Raw genomic sequence first — 15673 nt, 5'->3', positions numbered from 1 at the left:
AATTATTTAGTTTTTAACCATGTTCAGCACTTTGGTAAGCTTTTAGTTGTTGTAAATGTTCTACATAAATACAATTTGATCTGAAAATTTGATTTGATTTAGCCGTGTATCCTAACCAGTCCATCAGCCTTCAGCTCTGTATCCGAACCAGTCCATCAGCCTTCAGCTCTGTATCCTAACCAGTCCATCAGCCTTCAGCTCTGCATCCTAACCTCCATCAGCCTTCAGCTCTGCATCCTAACCAGGCCATCGGCGTAGTGAAACTCATCGCTGTTCTCATGCTCCAGCATGTCGAGGGCAACCTCACAACTCTCCTTGACAACACGCTCCCCGTCGCCGCAGTACCGCCGCAGCACGCTGACGCACTCGTCGCGGCCGACGGAGCCCAGGGCTTCGGCCGCCTCGTGGCGGACCATGGCGCTCTCTTCGGAACACTCCAGAGCAGCCCGCAGCGCGGGGACGGAGGCCGGGTGCTGCATCTGGCCCAGGACGTAGGCGATCTCATGGCGGAACAGAGCGCTGCCGGAGCACCGTAGACCGGCGCCCAGCGCCAGCACCGCATCCTCGCCGCCGAGGTTACGCAGAGCGAACATGGCCCTGTAACGCTCAAAGAGCGGGAGGCTCTCGTCCAGTAGGGAGTCTCGTAGCTCGGAGACGCTCTTCCTGGTTGCAGGGGGCGCAGGGTCGACAGACAAGTACGGGTTGGGGTCTTTGACGCCACCCTCCTCTTGTTTCTCTCCTCCGCTTTGAAGCCACTCCAGTCTGCGAACAGCCAGCTGGCACGTCTCTGCCACCTCTACGACGGGGTCTCGACTGTACTCCTTCAGCAGGTCCAGAACCACGAGGTCGCCGATGGCTCCCAGAGCCTCGCCCGCCTCGTGTCTCACCATGGGCTCCTGGCGTGTGTCTTTTAGGACGCCGACGAGCGTCGGTACGGCCCGTTTGTCCTGCATCTGCCCCAGACAGTAAGCCAGCTCGTGTTTCAACAGCTCAGAGTCATCGCCGAACGCCTTGCTGATCCATTCTACGGCTTCAGCGCCTCCCAGGTTCCTCAGAGTGAACAGCGCCCTGAAACGTCGGGTCAGCGTCTGTCCCGGATCGACCAGAACCTGACCTACTGCCGCTACTTGTTCAACGCTGGCCATATTCATGTTATTCAGGACTTTACTCATCTTAGTTTCACAGTGAATCAAACAAGCAGGCACGTTGACAGCAAACACTGTTATAGCCACATATTGCCTTGTTTACGACCATATAATCCTTAGCCTCCATCCCTGACACCACTGTTGTGCATGTCTTCTCCATATTTGGGCATATGACATCAGTTATCTTCATATTTGGCCATATTGTGTTTACCTTAAATCTGTCATGTGAGTCGACCATAAGCTTAGCTTAACAGTCGAGGAGAGAGGAACAGAGTTACGTATGTATTTCAAGGATGCTGACGGCAAGTACATCTCACCATTCCATGACATTCCGATGTTTGCTGATGAAGGCCAGAGCCTCTTTAACATGGAGATACCAAGATGGACTAATGCCAAGATGGAGATCGCTACAAAAGAAGCTCTGAACCCAATAAAGCAAGACGTGAAGAAGGGTAAAGTGCGTTACACTGCCAACGTATTCCCACATAAAGGCTACATGTGGAACTATGGAGCGATACCACAGAGCGATACCAGGACACAAAGACGGAGACACCGGCTGCTGTGGGTGACAACGACCCGATCGATGTCAGTGAGATCGGGACAAAGGTGTGCTCCCGTGGCGAGGTCATCACGGTGAAGGTTCTTGGTGTTTTGGCCACGATTGATGAGGGTGAGACTGACTGGAAAGTCGTTGCCGTCAACGTAGAAGACCCTGAAGCCAGCAGCTTGAACAGCATTACCTCCATACCTGGAGGCCACGGTCGACTGGTTCACAAGGTCCAAAGTTCCAGATGGAAAACCAGAAAACCGGTTTGCCTTCGACGGAGAATTCAAAGACAAGGACTTTGCCATCGAGACGATCAAGAACACTCACACTGCTCAGAGGATGAGGCCAAAGCTGTTGATGAGACAAGTGTGTGTGGATCAGAAGACCCCATCCCCTCAGCAGTCCACCAATGGTTCTACTACGAGAGGAATAAGTAACCCAGGAACTATCTTAGGTGGACCAGAATGTGTCTCTCAGACTTGAAGATGTGGTAGCTCTATTTCTTTCTTTCTTTCTTTTTCCTTTATTTATTCAGGGAAACCCATTGAGAGCAAGCTCTCTTTTTCAAGGACGCCCTGATAACAAACATTCGAATCACATTACAATGTCACAACTTTGACAATAAAGAAAAAAAGAAAAGCAGAAGCATAAAACCACGTTAAAATAATCGCAAAAGGCGGTGAATCAGACAATACAGTGAGGACATGGATAACAACACAGAGATTTAAAATCAGATGCAAATAAACAGTGTTACATGAAACAGGTACAGTCACTATGTAGTGTGTCCTCAAGAAGCACCCTTAATGTCTCTATTGAGACCAATCGCACCAGTTTCAGAGAGTCCTGAAGTTTGTTCCATTTGTGCGGAGCATAATACATGAATGCAGTTTTTCCATGTTCACTGCTCTTACGTGGACTGGTATATCTAATGTGTGTTTGTGAACGTGTTGAGTGACCAGTAACCTTTGGTTCCAAGAGCGAGGTTAGGTATAAAGGAAGTTTACCACACAAGGCCTTATAAATAAATAACATACAATGTTGCTCTCTACGAACTGCGAGAGATGGCCAACCCACTTTATCATATAAAATACAGTGACGGGTGAGATAATCATCACCAGTAATAAAACGCAAAGCACTGTGGTAGACTGCATCCAGAGGCTTCAGTGTGGAGAGTGAAGCATGCATATACAGTGTATCCCCATAATCAAATACAGACATTATTACAGATTGAACAATAGTCTTTCTGCTGGTAAAAGAAAAACAGGACCTGTTTCTGTAAAGGAAGCCAATTTGACCTTTTAATTTTTTGATTAGGTTCTCCATATGAACCTTAAATGAGAGTTTGGCATCTAGCCAAATGCCTAGGTATTTATAAGATGTGACCAGCTCAATTTGTTCGCCTTTAAGAGTGTAAATACCAGTAAAGGGATTTATATTTGGAGACCTAGTAAATACCATGCATTTTGTTTTGTTGGAGTCTAAAACAAGCTTAAGGTTAATTAGAGCCCATTGAAACCTATTGAAGGCAGTCTGCAGATTTGCAGTGGCCACTTCCAGCGTTGGGGCAATACTGTATAAAATTGTGTCGTCTGCATAATAATGGACATCCCAGTGCGGAGAGGGGAGTGCAATATTATTAACATAAAGAGTGAATAAAAGGGGGCCCAAAATTGAACCCTGAGGGACACCTTTACCAATTGACAAAGAACTGGATTTAAAACCATCAGCAACAACAGCTTGAGTTCTACCCGTCAGATAGTTGGAAAACCATCTGACCGATAGATCATCCAAGCCAATGGAGGCTAGCTTTTGTAACAAAATATAATGGTCCACAGAATCAAACGCTTTAGAAAGATCAATAAAAATAGCAGCACACAGTGATGGTGATTATCAAGACCAGTTAGTATGTTATTTGTGACAAGCGTTGTAGCTGTCACCGTACTATGTCCTGGTCTGAACCCTGACTGTTGAGGTTGGAATATGTTGTGCATGCTCAGGAATGTACGTAACTGTGAACTGACTAGGGATTCAAGGATCTTGGCTAAACAGCACAATTTTGATATTGGCCTATAATTATTTAAATCCGACTGATCACCACCTTTATGAAGTGGAATAACTTGTGCATCTTTCCATACTGCAGGAAGTGAGCCTGAGGTAAGTGATGAATTAAAAATATGGACAAGTGGTGCAGCAATTATATACACTAAGATGCAGTAGTTACGGGTTAAGGACCCTTAGACTTGTGCATATTTGTGAAAGTGCGGTTAAAACCTCTGAGTTTGCCCGAATGTGTCTCTCAGACTTGAATATGTGGTAGCTCTATTTGCCCATAGTGCTACCATAGATAACTTCCTTTATTTGTAGATTTGTGATACTGCATAGATCTGCATATACCAGATAACGAGAGAAAATGTAGTGCGTTTTAGCGATTCCCCTCCACATGTCCAGTTTAACCCATTAGAGACCTGGAACGCAATTTTTCGATTTGAGCTAAAAGCATTATTTTCCACTTTGGCTTTATATTCAAAAACAGCAGATATACAAGCTCATAGTGCGGCACCGAGTGTAATCTTTGAATATTTATTTTTTAAAGTGAACATTTGTAACTCAAATCTTTGCTTCATGGGGGTCCCTGGAACAAAATATTTTGAGATGGGGGTCCACGGCCAAATACATTTTGGGGTCGTTGACATGATAGAGTTTGAGAACCACTGACATAGCAACATACGTTTAAAAAAAAAAAAAAAACTGAACCTCAGGCCTTAATGGGTTAAAACAAGACATGGTCTAATAACGGAGTGGCTTCCAATGCGGATCTTGGAAGTCATGCGTGCGCACCATGATGCTGTGTGGTCATTAGGTCAGTCATCTATGACATCAGTACTATGACATCAGAGATATCCTTACTTGGGCAAAGTTTCAAGCCAATCCAACCTCCATTGAGTACCATGTGATATTAACTTAATTATTTCAGTAATGTTAAAATGTATGCTTTTTAAAATATAATAATGTGTTATGCTGTCTATTAGATATGGTGGGGAGGTGGGGTGTTTCCTGAGGATTGTTTGAAATAAGCTGGTGATAAAGAGTTAAAAAATGTTTGAGAACCACTGCATTACTGTATAGTATAGTATACCACAAGTAAGACGCGCGAACGCTGGAGGCGAACGCAGATTCGCCTCGATCTCCAGGCTTTTATTGCTTAGTTTTGCTAAAAAATAAAAGCCTGGCCCAGCGGGTCGGTGTACTCGGAGGTGGAAAGACTGGTGATGCGAGGTTACTCGGTATGAGGAAGTGTTTCATTTCGCAACCAACCAGAGTGCAGTGGGCGTCGCTCGTAATGTTGTGTTAACGGGGCGGGGGTTGACGGACAGATCGGTGAAGCAATGGGATCAGGCGCAATCTCTCGCCGGCGAGCCAATGAGAGAATGAGAGCGTGAACACAGACGGAAAGAGACCATAAATATGGGACACACACACACACACCGCAAGCACGATGATATAGTAAGCTCCACTTGGTCGGAGGCGCGGCTTCGCCGCGCCTCCTCCCGCGTTCGCAATGACCAAGTCTAGTATAAATAATGATCTCTCTAAAAGATGCATGTTAGCTAGTATATGGTAGACAGTAAGTTAAATGTATCAATTGTATATAAGTCATCCGTGCCCAAATTTGGACAACCAGTAAATTCCATTATAAAACGTGATTTGAATAAGGAGTAGTTCACCCAAAAAATTACTTATTTTCTATCCATTACACACCCCATGAAGCCTTGAATTTAAGGAGGTTTTCTGTTTTTGTCGCATTCCTAAGCCAATAATTTGATAACCGGCGGTAGGAGACTCTATATGGAGACCATTTGAGTCTCCTACCGGAGACATTAGCACTTTTCCGCCGGACATCAAATTATTGGCTTAGGAATGCGACAAAAACAAAAAAATCTCCATGAATTCAAGTCTCCATGGGGTGACTAAGCGATAGAAAAAAAGTTATTTTGGGGTGAACTATCCCTTTAAGGGAGAAAGGATCGCTTTAGGCTATTCCATTGAAATCCAGTTAAGTAATATTTTAAGAGGAAATTAAGAGACGTCCACTGTAGGAAATCATTCAAACGGCAGTGGAACACATTCCCCAGAATGACTATTTACCCAATAGCCTACTGGGTGGCTGCTGTTCTTGTAGGCTGCTGTCTATGACATTGATGTTGTCTGTCTGTCTGTCGCTGGCTGCTGCTCATTGTTGGACAGCGGTCTGTGTGTGACCTCGCGACCTGAAAATCTAGTCTAAAAAAAGGTGAAGGATGTGCTAAGCCAATAAAAAATATCGAAATATCAAAAATAAATCAAAGCCTTCGCTGTCGGAATTCATACATACTTGTTACCCTATAAGCTTGGAGGCTTGTAGATTGCCTATTTTCAATTGAGAATTGTTAAAAAAAGGAGGAGAGTACCCTGGGGATCCCGGTCAACAAATGACTTCAGTACTATATCAAACCTTGTGGTCCTTGAAATGAATATAAAGAATGACTCGTCTAATAAGGGTAATTTCCAGTGTTGCCAGATTCTGTGAGAAACAAGCCGACAACCCGACGCGTTGGGAGCTTGTAGATCGGCTATTTTCAAATATGATCTTGCAGGGAAATTATAATAAGCAGACCTGGCAACCCTATAGTCATTTCTTGTCGAAGCGCTCCTTCATCTGCGACTGCCTCTCGTGCCTCTCGTCGATGCCCTCCTGCAGCTGCGACATCAGGTCCTCCCGCAGCTGCGTTCCCTTCTGGTCCCACGACTGCATCTGCTGCGACAGGTCCTCCAGCATCTGCGCCTTCTGCTCCTCCCACTTCTCCTGCATCTGGGACATCTCCGCCAGGATGCCTGCCTCCGTGGCGTCGAAGCCGTCGCCCACGTTGCGCACCTCCGTCAGCTGCCTCTTGCTGGCGTCCAGCCTCTCCTGGATGTCGGAGATCATGTCCTCCCTCACCAGCGGCTCCTTCTCACCGTTGTCCCCCGCCCTCGCCGCCTCCTCCGCCTCCCTGGTGGCCGCCGCCTCCTCGTACTCGGAGAGCCGCTCCAGTATCTCCGTCTCCTTGGCGTCCCACACCACCCCCTGCCGCTGTTCGTGCAGAAGTTGCCTGGCGTCCGACTCGTCGAAGCTCTCCGGGAGCACGTCGTCGGACGTGTTTTGCTCCGGCTCTTCTTTCTTCTTCTTCTTCGCGTCCATCCGCAACACCTCCTCCTCCGGCCTTTCGGGAATCTCCTCCTGCTTTTCGGTCGACTCTTCTACCGTTTCCGCTTCCTTCTCTTCTGCCATCTCTCCCTCGGCCATATAAGTTATAAGTATTTCAAAACGACCGGCCTTCTAATCTATGAGATTCCAATTACAAGTTGTAATTCGTTAAGTCAAAAGTATGCTATCCGGTAGGGTTCCTCATGTTCTAAGAGCTGCTGGAATGTTATTATATAGACCCTATGCCTTTGTGGTGACGTAACACAAACCCGAAAATATGGCCTTCTGGGTAGACCTCCCTGTCTAGGTGTTACCAATGAGGTCTAAACCAGTGGTTCTCGACCTCTAAACGTCAAGAACCCCAATAACTCTGGGGAGTGTACAAATGGAACTATTTGTACACCAAATGGAACCATTTGGAACCCTTTTGTACCAAATGGAACCATTTGTACACTCCCAGAGTTACAGACATGCAAGGGTCCCCGGACGCCACTTTGAGAACGACTTGTCTAAACCACGTGTTCTCAACATCGGGTCTGGGGACCATCAAGGGTCCATGTGGTCACTTACGGGGTCTGTAACTCTGAGAGTGTACAAATATGGACATGACCAAATGGATCTGTGAGGGTTCCTTTTGTTCCACTTGAACACAGTAAGAGTCAAATAAGCACTGAGGATTTTACAGTGTAAATTGGGGTGCCAGAGATGAAGATTTTGTGTCAAATGGGGGTCCTGCCCATATATGGGCATAGGCCGGATCGGCGGTGTGACATAGATGTGAGGGTAGTCTCGCGTGGCCAGACTGTTGCCTCCCACAATTTTCACATGTTTCCGGTCATACAGTCTGGGACTCTGAAGCTCTGATCATTATCAAATTATAATCCTGATATACATCAAAATCATCTAAGTATATTTAGCTTGCTGCTTAGCAGAAATGGAAATAAAATGTAAAGATATTTTAAAATATATTTTCGTGAACGGAAGTGCCAGTTTCCTCTCTCGGATTTCGGGAGGTGTAGTTCCAGACTCTACAAAGCATTCGGAGATTGTGGAATAGTTGTCTGGCTACGCGAGACTAATGTGAGGGCAGCATAGCGCCCAGACAAGCTCTAGTGATTTGGCATGCACAAAATAGGGATGCCAGGTCGGAACACTCGCAACACGTCGCAATGCAAGCTTGTGGATTGGATTTACTATTTTCAATATATGTTTCGTATGATTTTCGGAATTCATTGACAACCACATATAACCTGACACCGTCAAATGGAAGAAAGCTTGCGACACACATTTTGTTTCACAGCGTACTTGCATCTGAGACTCCGGGCGCAGAATCGATGACAGACAGTTTTTCTTTTTTTCAAGCTACTAGGCAGGTGATTGGATGATTCCGCCCCTAGCAGCCGCTGATTGGTTCGGACACGCAGTGTTCGGCCATCTCTACTCCCTTCGCAATCCCAGACCTCCCTGAAATCAAATGCAAATGAGATTTCCGGAGGGAGGGGGTTTACCAGGCTAAACCACATAGGCCATGTGGTTAAAACTGGCACAGCTGACAAATTGGAAGATAGATGTCATATACACCCAAAATATTAGGCTTATATGTATGACTTTTTTTTATTGTTTATTTCTTTTGATGACTTTTTATGCCATGTAGCACTTTGAGATTTGTTTCAAATGAAAAGTGTGTAATGCAATTTATTATTATTACGTATTGTCTAAATATGGACATTTTCCCTATGATTATGCTTTGTAAAGACACAATACAGTTTCAGTTGGTTATCTTTGTTTCTCTTTCTCTTTATTTTGTAATAAAGCCCTGTTAACCCATTAATACCTGGGACGCATCTGTGTCACTTTTAGATTTCTTTAGGCTATTCAAAAATAGCAGATATACAAGCTCATAGCGCGGCACCGAGTGCCGCGCTACGAGCTTGTAGATCTGCTATTTTTGAAAAATCGTGAACAAATATTTTTTTATATGTTTTTCAAAAATCTGTTAGGATTTGGAAAACTTTTTAAGAATCGGACTCAGGCCTCAATGGGTTAAACTTTTTCATTTCAGTTAGTTATAATGTTTTAATTTTTGTTAGTTTTAGTCACAGTGCCTTGCTTGACGTGTACTGCCTGTGGAGCTTCCTCAGCTCGTCCCAGAGCAGCAGAGACAGAACGACGTGAGGGCCCACGCGGAAAAACGAGGCTCCCAGGCCCTTGTAGAGCCCCGTCACGCCCTCCTTCCGCAGGGTCTTGGCGAAGCAGTCGACCACGCCTCCGTAGAGCCGACCGCCGCCCGCGCGGTCCACGGGCTGGTTGTAGAGCCTGGTGCACACCACGTCAAACGGCGTCATATGGCCGCCACCACCGCCACGCTGCTCATCGTGCCCGCGCTCAGCGCCACCAGCCAGCTGTCTTCCGGAAAACAGCCGCAGGTCGACCACCAGCTCCTTGGCGGACGAGAACGTGGACAAGCTGAGCGGCGGACCCCGCCGTGACCCTGGGCACGGCGGCGGTGGCGCCCCCTCCACAGCCCCAGGACGCCGTGCTCCCGCCGGATGGCCATCAGAGCGTGGGTCATCCCCCGGTGCGTGTGCCGGTGTCCGACGGCGATGGACGGCGTCGACTGGCTCTGGAGGTGGGGTCTTCACCATGTAGGCGGGGCTGCCCATCACGGCGCCGGCGGCCCCGGCCAGCGCCCCCCGCCAGCGTGCTTTTGACGCCGCTGACCCCTGCCGTCGGGGCCGCGGGTGAGACCCGAGGACTCCATGACGCCGTAGGAGCCCCAGCCTCGTTCCGTTCATGAGGAACTGGTACAGGAGTCCCGGCACCAGGCCCTTCTGCAGGCCGGCCAGGCCGTCCACTTTGCCGATGGTGTAGAAGCAGTGGTGGAAAAAGTACTCATATTCGTTACTTAAGTAAAAGTACCAATACTGCAATGTAAAAATACTCTGTTACAAGTAAAAGTCCAGAATTAAAAATTGACTTGAGTAAAAGTACAAAAGTATTGGCATCAAAATATACTTAAAATACCAAAAGTAAAAGTACTAAATATTTGAAAATAGCCGATCTACAAGCTCACAACGCGTCGCGATGCGACGCGTTGTGAGCTTGTAGATCTGCTATTTTCAAATAGCCTATGTATAAAACAGGGCTAAAGTGGTTAATGTATGTTTCATAATATCATAATTTATATCTGAAAAGTAACTAGTAACTAAAGTTTTCAAATAATTGTAGTGGAGTAAAAGTACAATATTTGCCTCTGAGATGTAGTGGAGTAGAAGTAAAAGTATTGGAAATTGGAAATACTCAAGTAAAGTACAAATACCTCAAAATTACTTAGTTACTTTACACCACTGTGTAGAAGGCGTGGAAGACGTTCCGGTAGTAGACCCGGTACGTGCCCTGGCTTTGGAGCTCGCCCTGCAGTTGCATGCGCGTCTTGGCGACCTCCAGTGGGTTGGTGAAGAGACACGCGCCGCAGCCGGGCCACGCCGCTGAGAACGAAGTCCATGGCGGCGAAGATCAAAGGTCAGGAACGTGTTCCTTTCTTTCATATTTATCCGTTTTTTTTTTTTTCTTCTTTGAAATCATTGCATCAGCCATCTGACATCATCGGTACTGTGACGTCAGTCATCAATGACCATGGTGTTCCTGTCAAGAACCGGTGAATTAATATGAATTTGGCCACAGACTCCCATATGAAAAGATCGGAGATGGGAATCCCATAAAAGATTTGTTAAAATGTTGTTTTTTTCTTCAAAAATAGCCGATCTACAAGCTTTTAGATCGGTTATTTTTTAATTGCCTAAGTTTAAAATAGGTTAAAGAAATGTTCAAACTGATTGACTTTGATGCCATCCTATATTAAATTTGGCTTAAGGACCTCTGACCCCTGAGTTACCAATGTAGCTAAGCCCACATATGGAGTGTGTTGACTAACCTCAATGTGTCATCAAGGCATTAGGTGCACACAAATCAGTCAGCTCCTATATGGGTACAAAAGGGGGCATGCCTATGTATGGGCATATATATACTGATGACATCAGAGATCTCCATATGGGCATAAAAGGGACAAGGACTGACAAATACAGAGATCGCCATATATGAGCATATCAGTCGGATTGGCGTTGTGACGTAGGTGTGAGGGCCGCATAGCGGCCCAAACCTCTAGTGTTAACTAATTTGGCTGGGGACCCACTGGAACCCCTTCTAGGACCCTGGGCATCTCCGGACCCCACTCTGAGAACCACTGGTCTATGACATCAGTACTATGACATCAGTCATCTCCATATTTGGAAAAGGTTTCAGTCTGATGCAAATTCCCCTGGTGACATCATTACGTCAGCCATCTACGACATCAGTACTATGAAGTCAGAAATGTCCATATTTGGGCATTAGTTTCAGTCCAGTCCAACCCACGTTGACTCCCGGTATAAAATTAAAGTTCCAAAAAGTTCAACATGGTTGGACTGTCTGTTCCTCGGGCAGTAATAGTGGGTATGAGTGTTCTGCGGTCTGCTGCTGCCTTAGCAGCCAGACTGAATCCTCTCAAACTCGGAAACAACATGGTGAATTTACTGTCAAGGACAATTTCTCGGACAGACAAAGTCGCAGTCCGCCGGGCTCACAGGAAGACAATGTTTGTGATCAAACCCAGCGACTACTACGACCGGCGGTTCCTCCACTTGTTGAGATTTTACGTTCTTCTGACCGGGATTCCGACGACGGTGCTCGTCACGTGCGTCAACGTGTTCGTCGGCGAGGCGGAACTGGCGACGGAGATCCCGGAGGGCTACGAACCGGAACACTGGGAGTACTACAAGCACCCGATCACCAGGTGGATCGCGCGGAACGTTTACGACAGCCCCGTCAAAGACTACGAGAAGATGATGGCTGCCATACACGTGGAGCAGCAGAAGGCGGAGATGAGACGGACGCAGCTGGAGGTGCGCGGACGCATGAGGAGCAGGGGAGACGGGCCCTGGTTCCAAGTGGAGACCCTGGACAAGAACCTCATCGACTACAGTCCCAAATCCACACCAGACAATTAAACAACCACAGCAAAACAAATCATAACGTTAGCCTCATAGCATCGATGCCCAAGTCATTTTCTTGGCCAAATTGACATTGCTGCCTAACTCCTACTCTCCTAATACTGCAGCTTCACTGTGCCTTATTGCCTTATGTCCTCAGCCTATTAGAATGCTTGTTACATTCAGGGTTGCCAGATCTGCTTATTATAATTTCCCCGCAAGATTTTATTTGAACATAGCCGATCTACAAGCTCACAACGCGTCGCATCGCGACGCGTTGTGAGCTTGTAGATCTGCTATTTTCAAATAGCTGATGTACATATGTTAAAGTACTCATGTGGCCCATAGTCGCTTCTTTTGGTCTGGTTTTCCTAGACCTGGTTGCTTGTTTCTCTCACAAAATCTGGCAACACTGGTTACATTCCAAAATCACCAAGCCATTGTAGGCAAGCCATTATTGTCTCCGCCAGGCCGAAAGGCATGGCGAGAGTATGTTTTACCCCCTGTCCGTCCGTCCGTCCGTCCGTCCGTCCGTGTGTCCGTCCGTCTGTGTGTCCGTCCGTCCGTCCGTCCGTCCGTCCGTGTGTCCGTCCGTCCGTCTGCGAGTGGCTAATATCCGACACCGTTGACCCGCTCGCTCCGAAACTGTGCACACACATTCCCTGGATGCCAATTCAGAACCTCTGCCCCAGATTGTTCACATAGCCCTGTTATAGCGCCACCAGGAGGCCGATTTGTGCAAAACCCATTTACTCCTACAGATTTTATCCAAACGTCATGCAAATTGGTACACAGTATCTCTATAGTCATGTGATCAACACGGATCTGTCCGATTTTCCATATTCCATCCTCATTGGCTAAGATTGGCTTCCAAAGTTTGCAGGATTGGCCCGTTTTGAACAAAATGCCTCAAATCATGAACGCAGCTTGCGATTTCCGTGAATTTTCACACGCACATTCCCACTAGGCCGAGGAATAAATAGCACCCTTTTCACATTGGCCTGTTATAGTGCCACCAGCAGGTCTAATTTAGCAAAACACATTTTTGGAACAAAAGCCTCAAATCATGAATGCAGTGTCCGATTGCCGTGAAAGGCCTAAGAAGAAATGACACCCTTTTCACATTGGCCTATTATAGCGCCACCAGGAGGCCACAATAACGTACCTGACCTGGTGGAGACCTGTGCTCCGAGGAGCACTTTTTCTAGTTTTGGAATGTAACAAGCATTCTGATAGGCTGAGGACACAGGCAACAAGGCAGTATGAAGCAGCAGTGTTAGGAGAGTAGAGTTAGGCAGAGATAAATAAAGGCAGATAAACATGATTTAGGCAACATGAGTTTTTTTTTTCTCATGATTGCCCAAGTCAAGTAGATGACTTAGGCAGTTAGTGATGTTTATAATAAAACATATATTGCTTAGGCAATTATGCTATGAGGCTAACGATAAGTTAAACATATTTGAGGATTTATTTTCCTATTATTGGCCTACTTGGCAGTGTGCACAAGAAATCAGACAGACAGACACATAAAAAGACGGACAAACAGACCCTCTTCTACACAGCTCACCCCCACAGGAGTCACGCCATAAGCTCAGTGGGGAACACATATCTCCACCAGGCCGGGTGTACAGTAACTCCATATTTGGGCAAGTGTGTATAACGTCAGTCATCTATGACATATCAATGACATCATGCTTCCATATTTGGGCAAGGGTTCAGACAGAGATCTGACCACCATTGACTACCACTATTGAATATTTCAGCGTGGATCTCTGCCTTCATTCGGCCAACCGGTGACATCAGTTGTCTTTGATGTATACATTATGTGATGTATGTCTGTCTAGATCTTTTTCAAAAAACTGTTAGGATTTAGATTTTTTTTAAGAATCGCGTCAGGTCTTAATGGGTTAAGATGTTGAAAGCCTACTCTACTTAGTGGGAACACTCTGAGGCCCCCACCTCACGTCTAAAATACACCTTTTGGCCATAAAAGTAAATATTCCATCGGATGGTGAAAGGATTTAGTTACTCCACTGCACCTATCATTTCATATGTGTGTGTGGCTCTTGTGTGATATTTTCAACACAAAAACCCACTCCGAGACAGTAGCCTATAGCTTGTATGCACAATTTTTGAAATAAGGCTTAAGTGGTTAATTATAATGTTTTTTTTTTGTTTGGGTCCCGAGGGTCCCTTCCTAGAAATGAAAGCACAATATATGTCTGTGAGTGAAAACATTTACTTAAAGGAGTAGTTCACCCCAAAAATTACTTACTGTATATTCTATCAATTACACAGCCAATGAAGACTTGAATTCATGTTTTGGTTTTGTCGCATTCCTTAGCCAATAATTTGATGACCGGGTGATCGGTCAGTAGGAGACTCAATTGAATCTCCTACCGGAGACTCCGTCAGTCATCAAATTACTGGCTTAGGAATGCGACAAAAACTAAAAAATCTCCATGAAGTCAACGCTTCATGTTGAATGTAATTGATAGAAATAAGTAATGTTTTGGGTGAACCATTCCTTTATGTACAGCTGTGGTTCCCAAACTATTTAGCTCAAGACCCAAAAGAGAAATGTGATGTCTCCCCGGGACACAAACTAGTGAAAATAGCAGATTTACAAGCTCACAATGCATTGCGATGCGACACGTTGTGAGCTTGTAGATCTGCTATTTTCACAACTTCTTAAGAGTTATATATATTTTTTTCTGGAATTTTTTTTTCTTTCTTTTTCCTTTATTTATTCAGGGAAGCCCGTTGAGAGCAAGCTCTCTTTTTCAAGGACGCCCTGATGACAGCATATAAATACAATACATACATAATGAAAAACAATAACAAACATTTGAATCATATTACAGTGTCACAGATGCAAATAAACATAGAGTTACATGAAGCAGGTGCAATCACTATGTAGTGTGTCCTCGAGAAGCACCCTAAATGTCTCAATTGAGACCAATCGCACCAGTTTCAGAGAATCCTGAAGTTTGTTCCATTTGTGTGGAGCATAATACATGAAAGCAGTCTTTCCTTGTTCACTGCTCTTAATTTCTTTGATGTCTTTTTTTATTAAATTCATTAGAAAAATGTTTGAATTTGTTTTGAATCTACCTATCCTATCCTACTACTTTAATTGAAATGACCTTCAAAATGTGTCAGGGGTTGGTCAACACAGGAACACTCCACTTGCCCCGAAACTTGCCCCAGACTGTTGATCAGAGCTCTGGCTATAATATAGGCTTCTTTTCCCGCCTTCAATGTACTTACATATTGTACGGTTAATATAAAACTACATTTCCTACTACATCTTAACATTTTAGCCACAGCAGCTTTCCTTCTTTCTGGCCGCAGTGTCTTTTGATCGGGCCTAGATGTGAGGGCCAAACCTCTAGTAATAATAATGGAAAACCAAATGTATAATTAAGGGATGTTTACTCGCGACCCATCAAAGTGGGTCCGTGACACACAAATGGGCCCCGACCCAGCGTTTGGGAAACAGTGAAGTAACAGTACTCTAGTAAATGTACATAGTGACCCTACATCAAGCCCGCAGAACCCAGTGGTTGCATTGAAGTGCGTTGGACATGCTGGCCATTCATAGGTACTGCAGTTGGGGCCACTGCACATGAACAAGCGAAAACGGTTTCGACCAATGGGCTCGACTCATGAGCTTGCACACGGGGCTGAGCACCTCTGCGACGCAAAACTCGTCACAAAAGTGACCCAA

General features: G+C 45.6%; 2 protein-coding genes and 2 pseudogenes across 4 annotated transcripts; 2 read left to right on the top strand and 2 right to left on the bottom strand.

Moving 5' to 3' along the window:
- Positions 1 to 224: 224 nt before the first annotated feature.
- LOC308074886 (deoxyhypusine hydroxylase-like) lies at positions 225 to 1151 on the bottom strand (the record flags this gene model as incomplete). The annotated part of the gene is made up of 1 exon (XM_080414394.1): positions 225 to 1151. One exon carries the CDS (start codon positions 1149 to 1151, stop codon positions 225 to 227), a length of 927 nt encoding a protein of 308 aa, XP_080270520.1.
- Positions 1152 to 1425: 274 nt separating this feature from the next.
- Positions 1426 to 2129, top strand: LOC308074156 (inorganic pyrophosphatase-like; annotated as a pseudogene). The gene has a single exon. The product of its transcript is annotated as an inorganic pyrophosphatase-like (transcript).
- A 6883-nt stretch (positions 2130 to 9012) lies between these two features.
- LOC308074155 (solute carrier family 25 member 35-like) lies at positions 9013 to 10421 on the bottom strand (annotated as a pseudogene). The gene is made up of 2 exons: positions 10265 to 10421; positions 9013 to 9780 (listed from the first exon to the last, which is right to left on the bottom strand). The product of its transcript is annotated as a solute carrier family 25 member 35-like (transcript).
- A 988-nt stretch (positions 10422 to 11409) lies between these two features.
- On the top strand, positions 11410 to 11961 carry LOC308074216 (NADH dehydrogenase [ubiquinone] 1 beta subcomplex subunit 5, mitochondrial-like; the record flags this gene model as incomplete). The annotated part of the gene is made up of 1 exon (XM_080413568.1): positions 11410 to 11961. The coding sequence occupies one exon, from the start codon at positions 11410 to 11412 to the stop codon at positions 11959 to 11961; it is 552 nt and encodes a 183-aa protein (XP_080269694.1).
- Between the last annotated feature and the right edge of the window lie 3712 nt (positions 11962 to 15673).

Source organism: Gymnoscopelus braueri (assembly GCF_963280865.1).
Source record: "Gymnoscopelus braueri genome assembly, chromosome: 19".
Lineage (NCBI taxonomy): Eukaryota > Metazoa > Chordata > Actinopteri > Myctophiformes > Myctophidae > Gymnoscopelus > Gymnoscopelus braueri.
The sequence above is the reverse complement of the archived record's forward strand: the minus strand, read 5'-3'. Positions and strand labels throughout refer to the sequence as shown.